General features: G+C 43.4%; 1 protein-coding gene across 1 annotated transcript; it reads left to right on the top strand.

Annotated features, from left to right (window-relative positions):
- Nucleotides 1-4,967: 4,967 nt before the first annotated feature.
- LOC134626896 (granzyme B-like) lies at nt 4,968-6,501 on the top strand. Its single transcript, XM_063472789.1, has 5 exons — nt 4,968-5,061; nt 5,141-5,288; nt 5,443-5,569; nt 5,779-6,051; nt 6,166-6,501. Exons 1-5 carry the CDS (start codon nt 5,004-5,006, stop codon nt 6,343-6,345), a joined length of 786 nt encoding a protein of 261 aa, XP_063328859.1. The 5' UTR covers nt 4,968-5,003; the 3' UTR covers nt 6,346-6,501.
- Nucleotides 6,502-16,387: the final 9,886 nt, after the last annotated feature.

Here is a 16,387-nt window from a genome sequence, read left to right as displayed (position 1 = left end):
AATCACCTGGTTGTTCAATGGCATGAATGTGTGAGACATTGAGACATGCTAAAACCCAGTGGCACCAATGCATTATACGATAAAATAATGTGAATAATACATAAATAAATAAAAGAAATTCTAATACACCTGTCTCAGAGTGACGCGGAGGGTTGGACTACTGTAATTCATTATTATCAGGATGTCCTAAAAACTCCCTGAAAAGCCTTCAGTTAATCCAAAATGCTGCAGCAAGAGTCCTGACAGGGACTAGAAAGAAAGAACATATTTCTCCTGTACTGGCTTCCCTTCATTGGCTCCCTGTTTAATCCTGAATTGAATTCAAAATCGTGCTCCTCACATACAAGGTCTTGAATATCAGGCCCCGTTTTATGTTAATGACCTCACAGTGCCACATCACCCCATTAGAATCAGAATCAGAATACTTTATTAATCACTAGGGAAATTATGTGGGTTATGGTTGCTCCAGTACAGTAACATTAATAGAACATAGTCTTTATCTTGGACAACATTCGCCCGGTTCACCTGAAGGTTTCTTCCCGTTATAGGGAATTCTTCCTTCCCACTGTTGCCAAAGTGTTTGCTCACGGGGTGTCATATGATTGCTTGGTTTTGTCTGTATGTATTGTTGTAGGGTGTACCTTACCATTTAAAGGGCTTTACGAAGACTGTTGTGATTTGACGCTGTGTAAATAAAATTTACAGTGAAAAAATTGCACTTAATTGTCGTTAAAGTAGGTTTGGATCAGGGAGGGCCAGCCATTAGGTGCCAACAGTAGTAGATGTTGTAAGAATGGTTTTTAGAAAAGCACTTTTTTGTGAAAGCAGAAAAGCCACACTAAGAAAACACCAAATGATCACAAAAATTCAAGTAGGTTACAATAATGAATTATATTCTAAAATGTTTTTTTAGTGACTGTCTTGTGAGGACCATACATCTCTAAAAATAACAGCTTTGATTAAGTTGAGAAAAACAAGCCTACAAATATGATAACAAAAAGAAAGATGAAAGTTGAATTAAAAGGTTAGAGCACATGGTTTGAAGTGAATGTTCAAGGGAATAAATATATTAATGGAAAAATTAAGGTGGTGCTTGTAATTAATTTCCATTCACTTTTGTTTATGTAGTACCAAATCACAGGCTTACCCCAGCAGACCTTTTATTGTCGAGGTGGATACCTCCGATGTGGGGGTGAGAGCAATTCTGTCCCAGCGCTCAGGTCCCTCGTCCAAGTTACAACCCTGTTCCTATTTCTCCTGTTGGCTCTCACCAGCAGAATGGAGTTATCATGTGGGGGATTGGGAGCTGCTTCCGGTGGCGCCCTAGAAGAGTGGTGTCATCTTCTGGAGTGCGCTGGGCACCCATTTATTGTATGGACAGACATAAGAACGGTCTTTGCGGGATGCAAAGAGACTGAATGCACGCCAAGCCCGATGGTCCTTATTTTTTTGCTTGCTTTAATTTCTTTATTTCTTATTGCCCGGGGTCAAGAAACATCAAGCCCAGTGCACTTTCACATCAATTCTACTCCGATGAGGAGACTCCAGAGAGCCCCCATCGATTCTGCCTGCTAGTTGCAGAATTGGAGGAGTAACGTGGGAGGTACAAGATGCCATTGATTAGGCCCTCAGAACCAAACCGGATCCAGGAACTGTGCCAGCAGGTCAGCATTTTGTGCCCAGGGTAGCACTCTCTAAGGTACTGGAGTGGGTACATACGGCTAGGTTCGCCTGTCACCCGGGACAGAAAATTGAATTGAATTCAGAAAATAAGTGACACGACTTTTATTACAATAAGTGGAACAGTGGCAAAGCTTGTGACATGTACAGTGACCATATACCAGGGGCGTGACCATGAGCAGCGAACTACACTAGCAAAACAGGGACGGGGATTATATACAGAGGCGAGAGGAAAAAAAAAAAAAAAAACACTAAACTGTGAGCAGTGAAAAAATCTAGTGAGCTTGAACTGCAACGCAAAATAGTATAACTATGAATTCTATATAAAAGAACATGAGCTAGAGCTTTGGCTGTCACGAGAGCGAAGATACTATGAATATGAATACAGGAATTACACTACATACAAGAGCATGAGCTAGACTCTGACAACTAGGATACAAGCAAAATACTGTGCGTTAAAGTGTTTGTGGTCATGAGCATGACAGCGGGGTCCCAGAGTCCAAAGAGAACGTCATAGGGATCTGTTTGGGATTACGCTGTGCAAGGAACATTACGTCAGACTATCACCACTGGAGGACATAATAAGAACTCCAGGCTCTCTGTGGTTGGTTCTTCCCAGCGGCAAGCCAAAGAGGAAACGTAAACAAAGGAGGCAAAAGCATGGCTGCAGGGCAGACCCGCTAGCATGGCTAAAGAAACAACCATTTAAGCCACCGCTTCCGAGTATCTTCCTCTCCAACGTCAGGTCTGTAACCAACAACATCAACAAACTGAGATTACAGATTGCAGTCAACAAGTATGTATGGGACAGCAGCATTGAACTACTCACAGAGACTTGGCTGCAGCAATCAATTCCAGATTCGGCTCCTGAGCTAGCAGGCCGCACTCCGGCCACTCTAGTATGAAAAAAGGAGGGGGTTTATGCATCTATATCAATGACAGCTGGTGCAAAAACACAAAGACAGTAGACAGCCACTGTTCCCTGGATTTGGAATATTTGACTGTGAAATGCAGACCCGTCTACATACCTTGCTAGTTTACTGTCATCGGCCGTGTATGTACCACCCAATGCTAACACTAACTCAGCCATGGAGGAGCTGCACAAGACAATAAGCGCTCAGCAGAACTTCCATCCTGAAGCAGTGCACATTATAGCTGGGGACTTCAACCATACTGACTTAAGGTCAGTATTCCCCAGATCTGAACAGCATATTAAATGTGCAACAAGGGGGAACAAACACACTGGATAAAGCCTACAGCAACATCCAAAAAGGCTACAGAGCAACCCCTCTACCACATCTAGGTTTGTCAGACCACATGTCCATGCTGCTAATTCCTGCATACACTCCTGTTAGGAGGAGAGCCCCCCCCCAGCCACAAAGACTGAAAACCAGGCCAGAAGGTGCATCACATCAGCTGCAGGACTGTTTTGAAAACACAGACTGGAGTGTGTTTGAACACCAGGACCTCAAAGAGCACACAATATCAGTGCTCAGCCATATTAACTTCTGTGTCAACAGTGTAACTGTGGACAACCGTCTCTGGGTATATTCCAACCAGAAACCTTGGATGACTAAAGAGGTCCAGGTCCTGCTGAAGCAACGTGACGCCACTTTCAGATCCGGTGATGGTATGCATTACAGTGCAGCCAGATCTGAGCTGAAAAGAGGTATCAGAGACACCAAGGCACCGTACAAGAGGAGGACTGACCACTTCAGCAACAACAACTCACAACAGGTATGGTAGGGAGTTCAGCACTTAACCAACTACAAACCTGGCAATACCACACTGACTGAGGGCAATGTGGCGCTTGCGGAGGAGTTGAACGACTTCTTTGCATGCTTTGAGGTGAAGGGACCAGAGGCAGCAGCAGTTAAAACATTGGAGGGCAGCTGCAGCCTAAGCCTTGTAGTGCAGCGGGCTTGAGGGGCAGTGCCAAGGTGGCTAACAGGGCAGCTGCTGCCACTTAGTAATCAGACTCTCCATATGAGTCTGATTGACGCAGGGGCTCAAAAGAGGAGCTGAGTGTGGCAGCTGAAAAGCTGACCTCCCAGTGTAAGGAAAAAAGGAAAATATGCGTTGTGCAAATAAACTAAGAAGAAAAAATCACATGTAGCTGCGTGGGGTCCATTCATTTCAAAGCGTGATAGGCTGCTCACAGGACAACAGCTTCAAGCACGGCTGAATAGTGGTCATAGTAAGCAAGTCTTAGTTTCAACTGTGAAGAGAAGGTGGAAACTCCAATTGCTAATTTGTACTACGCTTTTGTTTCAGAAGGCAGTGAAAATTTAAACTAAATCCCCCCCGCCCCCCCACAAAAGGAAAAATTTGGGTGTTCTAAAACTTTTGACCGGCAGTGTACATATATATGTTAAAAGTGCAGGAGATGTACAGTTTTAAATATTAAGCTGCACCATGCTTAACCATGCAGAAATTGGGTTGATTTTTTTTCTAACATGAAACATAAAAACTGGAAAACACTGCCCACAATCATCAAATGGGTGGACCTCTAAATACATCAAACAGGAAACCTGTTTTTTTTTAAAAAAATTAATCGTCAGAGCTCAACCAGCAGTAATAGTGCCATACTGAAAGTGGGTTGAAATGTTTGTTTAGGATGAAACATGAAAACAGGACAAAGCTACCCACAACCAAATAGGTGGTGCTCTGATTACAGCAAACAGAAACCTGGTTTTAGAAAGAAAATACGCACACAAATAAGAAAGAGATGTTCATTTCAGCATTTGTAACTGAACACAATCTGGAACCAAAGCCTTTTTCTGCATATTTGTAATAACCTAAGATCCAAATTTACTATTTTCTATTTATAGTCAATTCAATAAGCTGAGAGAAGATTAGGCAGTCCATGAAAGGACCAAATGTCACTGATATCAGTGGCAACAGGTCTGATGGAGTCATGGTGAAGGGTCTGATGAAGATGGTGGTTGTTTGGGTATCTATTGGGTATCAAGTATCTATTTGAGCCCTGCAGTTTGATTTTGGTTTTTCTAGTTCCAAGTTAAAGCATCTTGTCCACCGATAGAAAAAGAAAGTGAGTAAGCAGAAGATTTAGCTGTAGTTTGTTTGAAATTCAGTATTGTTAATGAGGAAGGGGTGCACATATAATAGATGGTGATCGATAGGAGTAGTGAAGGATTTGCTGTGGAAAGTATTTGCTGTGGAAAGTTTCAAAACTCAAAGGAAGTGGTTAACTAACCACTTCCTTTGAGTCCTTTGTACAAGCTAACAAACATCCTTTGTTAGGCTTAAAAAGTACTGAACTGCCAGTCTCAACGCAACAGATCGAGCATTTCACCACCAAGATGTTTGCTCTGCAACAATTTACATTCACATATGTGCTGACATTCCTCGGGCAAAATGGTAAGTTGCACCATGAATACTCTTCTCCAGCCTGCATGTGGAATATTAATTTTTTAAAATTTCCTCCCAATGCCATTAGTCCTCGGAAGTAAAATTATAAATGGGAAAATAGCCCCAGACAACGAAACGCTGTATATGGCATCAGTGCAGGATTACAGAGGCTACCATATTTGTGGAGGATTTCTTGTGTCTGAGGACTTTGTAATGACTGCTGCACACTGTGACGTGTAAGTAATCATTGCTCGAGGGAAATTTCTAATTAGATAAAAAAAAAATTCAAATGATCTATCTATCTATCTATCGTATTCATATTTTATTCATCATGTTGTCTATGGAACTTCAGAAAATTTACTGATGATCTCAGAATTGTATTTTATTCAGGTATCCTAGACACGTAGTTCTTGGTAACCACCATCTGAGGAACACTGATAAGCTCATGATTGCAGAGAAATACAAACACCCATATTATCGGGATGTTAACCTTGGATACGACATCATGCTTTTAAAAGTAAGGTTTATCATTTTTGTTTTCTCACATCACACAGGAAGTTTTATATTTTGGAGTGTTTGAATTTACAATATGCTGATTGAAAAACACATTTCTAGTTGAGGTAAAAAGCACTTACTTAAAAAAAAGATAAAAGATACATTTTCCGTAACAATGCTACATGGTTTTCACTTATTTTTAATCTTTACTCTTTAATTCTGTGCCTCTAGCTGTCTACACCTGTCCGACCAAGCAAAACAATTCAATTCATTCAACTTCCCTTCCGTGAAATGACATTAAATGAAAATGAGAAGTGCCAAGTGGCTGGATGGGGTAAGATAAACACGTACGGTAGAAGTGTTGATGACCTGAGAGTGGTGGATGTGTCTGTCAACAGCCCAAAAAACTGCAAGAATGCTTGGACTCAACATGTTCCCGGATACATTCTTCCTCCCAATATTATCTGTGCAGGTGGATACAACACAACAAAAGGATTCTGTCAGGTATCTTTTCTCTCCTTTCCTTGAAAATTCTTGCTAACTGCTCTGTTGTTGAGGAATATATGAGCACCCTGGATTAAGTATCACATGAACAAAATACATACTTCCTTCTTACAGGGTGATTCTGGTGGCCCTCTGGTCTGCAAGGGAATGGCTGTCGGTATTGTTTCTTTCAACAAACGGATTCCTGGAACCAAGCTGGGAAACTGTAACTATCCGAATGTCCCCAATGTCTATACGGATATCTCAAAATACCTCGACTGGATCAGGATGATTCTCCAGGGGAAAAAAAGTTAAATCTTACACAAACCTTTGCGTCAGCACACTGTAAGTGTGGAAGCTGTGCCTCTGTCAGCGTTTGCTTTCAATGCAGAATAAAGAAAATGTTTCAAATATTGTTTTCTTACACAAAGCTTTGCTTCAAACACACTGTAAGTGTGGAAGCTGTGCCTCTGTCAGCGTTTGCTCTGAATGCAGAATAAAGAAAATGTTTCAAATATTGTTTCTGTGCACAAATAATATTTTATTAGGACTCCAAATATCTACCTATCTAAATTCAGGTTTACCATGGAAAATGAATTCCAAGCGATACTAATATCTATAAACTCTTTTTCATTTCTACAGTACATTAATCCTGATTTATCTAGAACAATGAATACAAAAGACTAACAGAGGGTGTTTTGGTATCACAGTGAAACCACCTGATGTGGTTTTCAGTTAAATCTCTAGTAAGTCAAACAAACAGAAGCTTTGACATTTTAATACTATCAGCTGTAACTACAGTAACTCTACTTTTTAAATTTACCCTAACCCTTTAAATTTACTAGTAACTCTACACAACTCTACATAATTAATTAGAATGTAACTGAACTGAGATCAGCCCTGAGATTCATGAGGTATTTGCTCCTTTATAAAATAACTAAAATCATATTGAAATTTATTTTTATTAAACTGTCTCAGAGACCTTTCTTCTGAGACTGTTCTTCCCCAGATGTCATCTCTGTCCCGTCAGGCACAGCCATCCTTTTCTGTCTTCCTGCTTTGTTCTTCAGCTCCACCTCCACGGGGTAATGGTCACTGATGCTGAGTGCCTTACAGAGTAAATATAGTTGACAACACTGATGCTTTCCTTTAAAATAAAAGTGTCAAATAATGTCTAGCTTTGAGCTCAGAAAAACACATAAGTGAGTCTCACTTCATTGGTCAGCTTAAACTCATGTTTTGAAACTCGGCCAAGTTGAACGACAGCGCAAAAATAAGGCTGTGTTTGCGCCCCTCCCCACTCTGTTTAGCGCAAACACAAGGCTCACATGTGGCGTGAAGCGAAAAAAGTGAGAGAGAGGGTGAGAGAAAGAAAAAAAAGAAACACGGCTCCCTTCAAAGATCTGGCTCTAAGAGCCATTTCGTTCGCAACCGACACATCACTATCCCCCAGCAGCCTACACGTATTGCAGCATAACTAAGGGAGGGTCACCTTTTCCAGCCCTAACTATATGCTTTATCAAAAGGAAAGTTTGAAGCCTAATCTTAAAAGTAGAGATAGTGTCTGTCTCCCGAATCCAAACTGGAAACTGGTTCCACAGAATAGGGCCTGAAAACTGAAGGCTCTGCCTCCCATTCTACTTTTAAATACTCTAGGAACAACAAGTAAGCCTGCAGTGCGAGAGTGAAGTTCTCTAATGGGGTGATATGGTACTACAAGGTCATTCAGATGAGATGGGGCCTGATTATTTAAGACCTTGTAAGTGAGGAGCAGGATTTTGAATTCAATTCTGGATTTAACAGGAAGCCAATGAAGGGAAGCCAAAACAGGAGAAATCTGCTCTCTCTTTCTAGTCCCTGTCAGTACTCTTGCTTCAGCATTTTAGATTAATTGAAAGCTTTTCAGGGAGTTTTTAGGAAATCCTGATAATAATCAATTACAGTAGTCCAGCCTAGAAGTATTAAATGTATGAACTAGTTTTTCAGCATCTGAGACAGGATGTTTCTAGTTTAGAGGTATTGCACACATGGAAGAAAGCAGATCTACATATTTCTTTAATATGTGCATTGAACCTGTCCCTCTGGAAGCTTCCAGAGAACTCTGTGATGAGTTTCTTAATTTCGTCTTGAACAAGGTTGTTAAGACTAGGGCTTTTATTTCTCCTCCCTCGCATGATCCATCCATTTTTGTCCCCTGCCTGTCATGGTCCGGAGTCTAGTGACTCCCTGTTTATGTTTTGTAATTATTAAAGTTCATCGATTTGGTTAGTTTCTGGGTATTTGTTTATGATTTCTACTGTTTTGGTGTTACTGTGCCTCTTGTGTGTTACCTCAGTTCTTGCATTACGTCTTGTCAGCCTTGTTTCTATATATGTTTGTATATGTATATGTTTTCGTCTTGTCTATTATGTTCAGCTCTCTGAATATATATATATATATATATATATATATATATATATATATATATATATGTGTGTGTGTGTGTGTGTCTGTGTGTGTGTAAAAAAAAATCCCCCGCTCACCCCTGCGGACACTCTATTCTTCAAGCTGGGGTCCTCTACCAGAGGCCTGGGAGCTTAAGGGTCCTGTGGAGTATCTTAGCTGTTCCTAGGACTGCGCTCTTCTGGACAGAGATCTCAGATTTTGTTCCTGGGATCTGCTGGGGCCACTTGCCTAGTTTGGGAGTCACCGATTATGACTGGGACCACTGTTACCTTCACCCTCCACATTATCTCAAACTCAAACCCTTGGTATTTCTCAAGCTTCTCGTGTTCCTTCTTCCTGATGTTGTTGTCCCGCTTCCTCCAGGGCGACACACGGAGTATGTGGCACGGACTACGCACCATTACGGACTACAAACCCAGGGACACTGCGCCGATCAACGCCGACTCTGCATTCACCAATGAGCTGAACCAGTTCTACGCCCGTTTCGAGGTTAGCCAGGCGGCTAATGCCATCTACCGCCTGACTACCGAGGACAGTGACGTCATCAGCGAGAGACCGGTGACCAGCATCGCGGAGCATGACGTCCGAGCGGCATTGAGGAGAGTGAACACAAGGAAAGCGGCGGGGCCAGACGGCATCACCGGCCGTCTGCTGCGCTGCTGTGCTGACCAGCTAGCAGGTGTGTTCACTTACATCTTCAACGAGTCCCTGGCGAAGTCTGTTGTCCCCACATGCTTCAAAAGATCCACCATCATCCCGGTGCCCAAGAACAGCAAACCCTCATCCCTGAACGATTACCGGCCAGTTGCGCTGACCTCGGTAGTAATGAAGGTGTTTGAGAGGCTGCTGAAGAACATCATCTCCTCCTCCATCCCAGACACCACAGATCCGCTCCAGTTCGCCTACCGACCCAACAGATCCACTGAGGACGCCATCGCCCACGTCCTGCACACCACCCTCAGCCACGTGGACAAGAAACAGGGTAACTATGTGAGAATGCTGTTTGTTGATTACAGTTCAGCGTTTAACACAATAGTGCCCAGCAGACTGTTCACAAAGCTCAGGGATCTGGGACTCAACAGCCGTCTGTGTGCGTGGGTATTGGACTTCCTCACTGGCAGAACTCAGGTGGTGAGGGTGGGTAGGTGTGTCTCCGACAGCATCACCATCAACACAGGAGCACCACAGGGGTGTGTCCTCTCGCCACTGCTCTACTCCCTCTACACTTCAGACTGTGTGGCCACCCACGGCTCCAACACCATTGTGAAGTTTGCTGACGACACAGTGGTGTTGGGTGCCATCTCCAACAGCGATGAGGCGGCCTACATGGACGAAGTGAAGAATCTGGCATCATGGTGCCAGGACAACCACCTCCAGCTGAAAGTCGGCAAGACCAAGGAGCTGGTGGTGGACTTCAGAAGGAGTCAGCACAGAGACTACAAGCCCATTATCATTAATGGAGCTCCAGTGGAGAGGGTGCAGTCCTTTAAGTATCTTGGCGTCCACATCTCCTCAGACCTGACATGGGCTGCCCACATTCAGGCCCAGACCAAAAAGGCTAGGCAGCGCCTGTATCACCTACGACAACTGAGGAAGTTCAGGGTCTCTCCAAAGATCCTCAGGATCTTCTATACAGGCGCTGTGGAGAGCATCCTCACACAGAACATGACATCGTGGTTTGGAAACAGCTGTGTGAAGGACCAAAAAGCTCTCCAGAGAGTGATCCGTACAGCAGAACGCTGCTGCAGGATTGCTCTCCCCCCGCTTCAGGACACCTACACCAGGAGATGCCGGACTAGAGCAACGCAGATACTGAAGGACCCGTCCCATCCTGGCAACAAACTGTTCCAACTTCTACAATCTGGTAGAAGGTTCCACATCATCCGGGCAAGGACAGAGAGACTCAAGAGGAGCTTCTATCCCCAAGCCATCCGGGCCCTAAACCAACCCCCCCCCCCCCCCCCCCCCCCCACACACACACACACACAAACACACACCCGCCCTCTCACATCATCTATAATTGACTGAGACTCTCCTCCAGACACTCAATTCCTTTAACTTTAATTATGTTTATATTGTCCATTCTGTAAAATAGTCAGATGTCTATTCATATTGATGTACAGAACTCACCTGCTTGCTGCTACTACTGCACATTCACCCAATGTATATACTATATATATATATATATATATTTATAATGTTATTCCTCTACCCCCCCCCCCCCCTTTTTTTTTTTTGCACATGTTGAGGAGCGTGTCAGGAGACATTTCACTGTGTGTTATACTTGTATAACTATGCATGTGACAAATAAAGAACCTTGAACCTTGAACCTTGAAACTTGAACCTTGTCATTCAAAACCGCTACGTCTATCACTACGGCTGTCTTCTTCTGTTTGTTTACCACCACTATGCCTGGTTGGTTAGAAGTCCCTCAGGATCTTAGCTCGGTCATTCTCTACCACCCTTGGGGGCATCTCCCATTTTGACCTCGGGACTTCCAGGCCATATTCGGCACAGATGTTTCTGGTGTTTCATTCCTTCTGCTTAGCGTACAGCCTCAGGGTGGTGGACTTGGGGTGAAACCCTCCATGCATGGTCAGAAGTTTCCTTGTCCTGATGTCAGTGGCTTCTATCTCCTCCTTTGGCCAGCTTATTATCCCAGCAGGGTACCTGATCACGGGCAGGGCATAGCCCGGATCTTGTTCTTACCATTCAGTTGACTCCTCAGGACTTGCCTGACCCTCTGCAGGTACTTGGTGGTTGCAGCTTTCGTAGCGGCCTCTTCATGGTTCCCATTTGCCTGTGGGATCCCCAGGTACTTGTGACTGTCCTCTGTGTCAGCAATGTTGCCTTCTGGTAGTTTGATCCACTCAGTTCTGACTACCTTCCCTCTCTTTGTTACCATCCGACTACACTTCTCCAGTCCGAACAACATTCCGATGTCATTGCTGTATATCCTGGTGGTGTGGGTCAGTGAATCGATGTCTCATTTACTCTTGGCATACAGCTTGATGTCATCCATGTACAGGAGGTGGCTGACAACTGCTCCATTCCGTAGTAGGTATCCGTAACCAGTCTTGTCAATGATCTCACTGAAAGGTTCAGGCCTATGCAGAACACCAGTGAGGACAGAGCATCTCTTTGGTAGATCCTGCACTTGATGGTGACTTGTGCTATGGGCTTGAAATTGGCCTCTAGTGTTGTACACCACATCCCCATTGAGTTCCTGATGAAGGCTCTCAGGGTCCTGTTGATCTTGTATGGGTCTAAGCATTCCAGGATTCAGGTGTGGGGCACTGAGTCATAGGCCTTCTTGTAATCAATCCAGGGAGTGCACAGGTTGGTCAGCCTAGTCTTGGAGTCTTGGCTGACTGTTCTGTCTACCAGTAGCTGGTGTTTTGCACCTCTGGTATTCTTGCCAATTCCTTTCTGTGCCCCGCTCATGTATTGACCCATGTGCCTGTTCATCTTAGCCGCTATGATGCCTGACAATAGCTTCCATGTGGTACTGAGTCAGGTTACTGGTCAGCAGTTGGATGGGACCGCTCCCTTCTGGGGGTCCTTGAGGATCAGGACTATCCAGAACTTTCAGGAACAGAGGTGGGTAATAACGAGTTACGTTTACTCCATTACATTTACTTGAATACGTTTTTGAAAAAAATATACTTCTAAAAGTACCTTTATTGCACCATACTTTTTACTTTTACTTGTGAAACGCTACTTTTACTCCGCTGTATTTGGCAATAGTCAAATTGTTACTTTTTAAAAAAAAAAATCAGTTTCACACATTAGATAATACTACTAATAATCAGTCATGCCGCCAGTGGAGTTTCCTGTAACTCTTTTACCAATCAGATGTAGCCATGCAGTCACATGACTAGTTATAAACTGTGGCGGGCAGAGTGGTCCAAGCCTTTCATACTAGCGGACACACGGAAAGAAGAAACATGAAAACATGGCAGAGGCAACTGTCTCTGCTAGAATTGAAGAGGCTGAACACCCTTGGCCTGATATACAAAGCATGTTTCGCTTAAAAGCAGTAGAAAAGAACAGCTATATAACGCGGTGTCTTCAGTGTGAGCCAAAACAAACCGACATTTCAGCGTGAAAAAACTCAAGGAAACATGTCGCACTAAGTTTACTCTGAATTTCTTTTTAGCTGTGGTTAGGTGGATGTCAGTCTTAAGTTACAGCAGCTGTGTTGAGCTCGATTCCTCGAGGATCGGTGTACTGCAACTTTTTGATGTGTCCCTAGTCCAACACACATGAATGAAATGGCTGAGTTGCCACATCAGCATGCAGTCAAGTATTATAGAGTCTTGCTAATGACCTAATAATTTTATTCTGGTGTGCTGTGGTGTTTAATAGTTTTAAGACACTGGTCCTCGAGGATTGGAGCTTGACACCCGTGGGTTATAGGATCACAGTCTTAGGCCTTGTCCATCTCTACTAATATCACATGACTGCAGGGATATGGAGGCGGTTTTCCTCATGCCCTGAGTTTGATTTAACTGGAATCACATCATATTTTCAGCGCTATGTTGTGGTGGGATAAGTTTGTGGGTGTTGTGTCTGCAGCTTCGGCTGTCCTTTTAAATGCTTGCTGGTTAGCTAGTGCGAGCTATAAGCTAACAGCTAGCCTGGTTAATGAAGCTAGAGTTCCATGCACATGTAAACCCAGCTCGTCTCTACTTCTTTAACTGTTAAATCAAAAGGCAATACTGCAGTTGACAGGGTTTATTATGTGAAACAGCAGCTTTTTAGTGTAAACAGCCTGCATTAGGAGGCTAGCTTGATCCGTCTCCCTCCCCTCTGGTTGGAAGGGCGGGGTTTCATCTTTTTGCAGCCACGAGGTGTTTGCCTTCTCAGGACAGCCATGGAGAGATTAGTAGCTACATCGCAGCTCCAATCACAGTTTTCTTCACTGTCTTTCTCGTCTTTCCCCGGAGTAACAGCCAAACAGTGCGAGGGCGATCTGATGGCTAGCACTGCTTAGCCTTGCATATGTTCTTATTTTGAACTTAATCTGGAATTCAATGCAAACTGTTTGTCCGTGATATAAGTGACAAGATTTTGTTTCTCAACAATAGTTAGTAAAAAACATCTCCAGTGTGATAAAATTTTAATGCCAAACATCTGCAGCTTGGCAGTCTATACAGCACTATAATGCTCAGACCTAATTCTTTTGAAAACCATACATCTTTCCACAGGTCTCAACTTTATCAGATATTGCTTGGACACAGAGCTGGATGAGGCCAGCACAAACAGCAGCGTATCCGATGAAGATGACTTCTTTGGATCCATGGAGTCAAGAAAGCCAGAAGCAGGGAAGCTGGAAAGGCACCTTTCATGTCCATTCACTGGAGGTGTGGATCTATTGCATAGCTTTCCTTACATCAAGAAGCTGTCGATCAAAATATCAATACAGCTCTTCCTGCATCTGGAGCTTGTGAAGGACTTTTTAGTCAGGCAGGACTCCTGTTTACTGCTAAGCAGTTACAGCTTCACAGCAAGAACCTTGAGAACAAACTGCTGTTGAAGCTTAACCACCACTTCACTGAGAGAAGAAATGGGAGATTTTTGCTAAATATGCAGAAATAGATGCACACCTATACAATTTATGGTAAAGTGAGCCGCCTTGTATGTGCATATGTTGAAGTTGCCTTGTTCTAATGTTTTCTCTGAGGCTGTTGTGTCATTTGGAGTAAAAGTGAATATAAAGTATACAGCTCCTCCTGTGTCTCATTCCCCTCATTATTCCTCAGTGTATTTTAGCTCCATGTTTCTCTTTGTCAGTGTTGTGACCTCCCTCATGTCTGTGTGTTCTGCCTGTCAAGCCTGCCACGTTTATTTTGTGTATTCAAGTTTAGTTTCTCCTTAGTGTTGTTACATCCCCCAGGAGGATGTCTCTTCTCCCTACTAACTGTTTGTTTTGTCTAGGCTCCACCTCCTCCTGTCCTGATTGGATGCTGCGCAGAGTCTGGCTAATTGGTAGTCAGCAGAGCACTATTTAAGGCCTGTGGAGCTGTGCTTCTGTGCCCTCTGGCCATTTTGGTTGCCATACCTGTGCAGGCTTGCATGCCTTTGTACCTTGTATGAGCATTGTTGTTTTCATGTTCAGACTGCTTGTAGGGGAGAGCTGCCTTTTGCTTTGACACCCTGTTTTCTCCTGTTTATGTGTTGTTAGGTAGGTTATGGTTATAGGTTGTATATTTTGTTTCTTTGGAGTTAGGTAAGTTTCTTTTATTTCTACATCAGGGATGTTTTGTTTGTTATGTTGGCCTTGGCTCTCCCTGATGTTACACCTCAGCCTGAACCCAAATCTCATCACCAGCATTAAATAAACCTTCTACACTTACCATCTTGGCTCCTCCTTCACTATCCACCTTTATGTTCGTCCCTTCAACCCCCTAGACTAGCCAGGGGACGTAACATAAATTGGGCGCTCGTCCGGGATATTATCCTGTTTAATCCATTTTTTAGATGGTGAAGGTTTGGAGTTGTTTGTTTCTGCTGGTGTGTTTGGCAGAGGTAGTTAGTATGGCAACTGGTGTTTTCAATTTGAGTGCATTTTTGAGTAGTCCTTCTTGGGAGGAGTTAAATGTGTGTAGAAAACATGATTTGTTTGCTGTAGCAGCACACTTTGAGTTAAATGTATCAAGGCAATTGGTGAAAGAGGACTTAAAAACTGCTGTTTCAAACAAGCTTGTGGAAGAAGGCCTGTTTCTAAATCACCTCGTTTGCCAGTTCCTCTTGACAGGACCCCTAATGAAGCAGTGAAGCCTGCTGTGTTAAAGGAAGAAGGGCAAAACCCTGCTGCTGTGGAGCAACAAACAGTGGAAAATTTGGGCACTAATGGCTCACCTTCTTTTGCTACTCTATCTTCTCCTCGTTCAAGACAAGAAGTATTACTCAAGGTACGTTTGGCTAAATTACAGTTGGAGGCTCAGGATAAAGCCCAAGCTCGTCAGGCAGAGTTGGAACTTCGCAGGTTGGAGTTGGAAGCAGAGACAGAAAATGTGTTAAAGCTGAAAAGGTTGGAGCTGGAGTTGCAGACTGAAAGGGAGGTCAGACTGTGTCAGTTGGAGTTACAGGCACAGACTTCAAGAAGCCCTGCTACTCAACCTAGTCCTGCAAATTCATCTGCTGTTGGTGAAACAACCTCCTCCCCTGTAAACGCAGGTGGTTTTAATGTGAGTAAAAACATTGTGTTGGTACCTCCATTTCGTGAATCAGAAGTTGATACATATTTCAATGTGTTTGAACGTGTTGCTGCCTCACTGCACTGGCCGAGAGAAGTTTGGCCATTGCTTCTTCAGTGCAAATTGGTAGGCAAAGCACAAGAAGTCTGTTCTGCTTTATCTTTGGAAGAAAGTTTGAACTATGATGTAGTGAAGTCTGCTATCCTTGCTGCTTATGAACTTGTTCCCAAAGCGTATAGGCAACGCTTTCGCAATCACAAAAGAACAGCAAATCAGACTTTTGTAGAGTTTGCTCATGAAAAAGCGACTCTTTTTGATAGATGGATAACAGCAAGTAAAGTTCTTGACTACAACTGCTTACGTGAACTGATACTGCTGGAAGAGTTCAAAAATGGCCTGCCAGAACGCATTGTTGTACACCTTAATGAACAGAAGGTTTCCACTTTGAAAGAAGCAGCTGTGATAGCTGATGAATTTGTTGACTCATAAGACTGTTTTTGTGCAGAAACGTGAAGTTACCACCCGAGAACCTCCCCCACAAAAGGATCCTTCAAGCCCACGACGGACTTTTGCTTCAAAGACTGAAAGGGAATGTTTCTATTGTCATAAACTTGGTCATGTTGTTGTTGAATGTCCCGCTTTGAAGCGCAAGAACCAGTCACCAAAAGGAGTAGGGTTAATTAAAACCATTCATGCTAAGAGAGGGACCA

The sequence above is a fragment of the Pelmatolapia mariae genome, linkage group LG5 (genome assembly GCF_036321145.2).
Source record: "Pelmatolapia mariae isolate MD_Pm_ZW linkage group LG5, Pm_UMD_F_2, whole genome shotgun sequence".
Lineage (NCBI taxonomy): Eukaryota > Metazoa > Chordata > Actinopteri > Cichliformes > Cichlidae > Pelmatolapia > Pelmatolapia mariae.
This window is presented reverse-complemented; position numbering and strand designations above follow the sequence as displayed.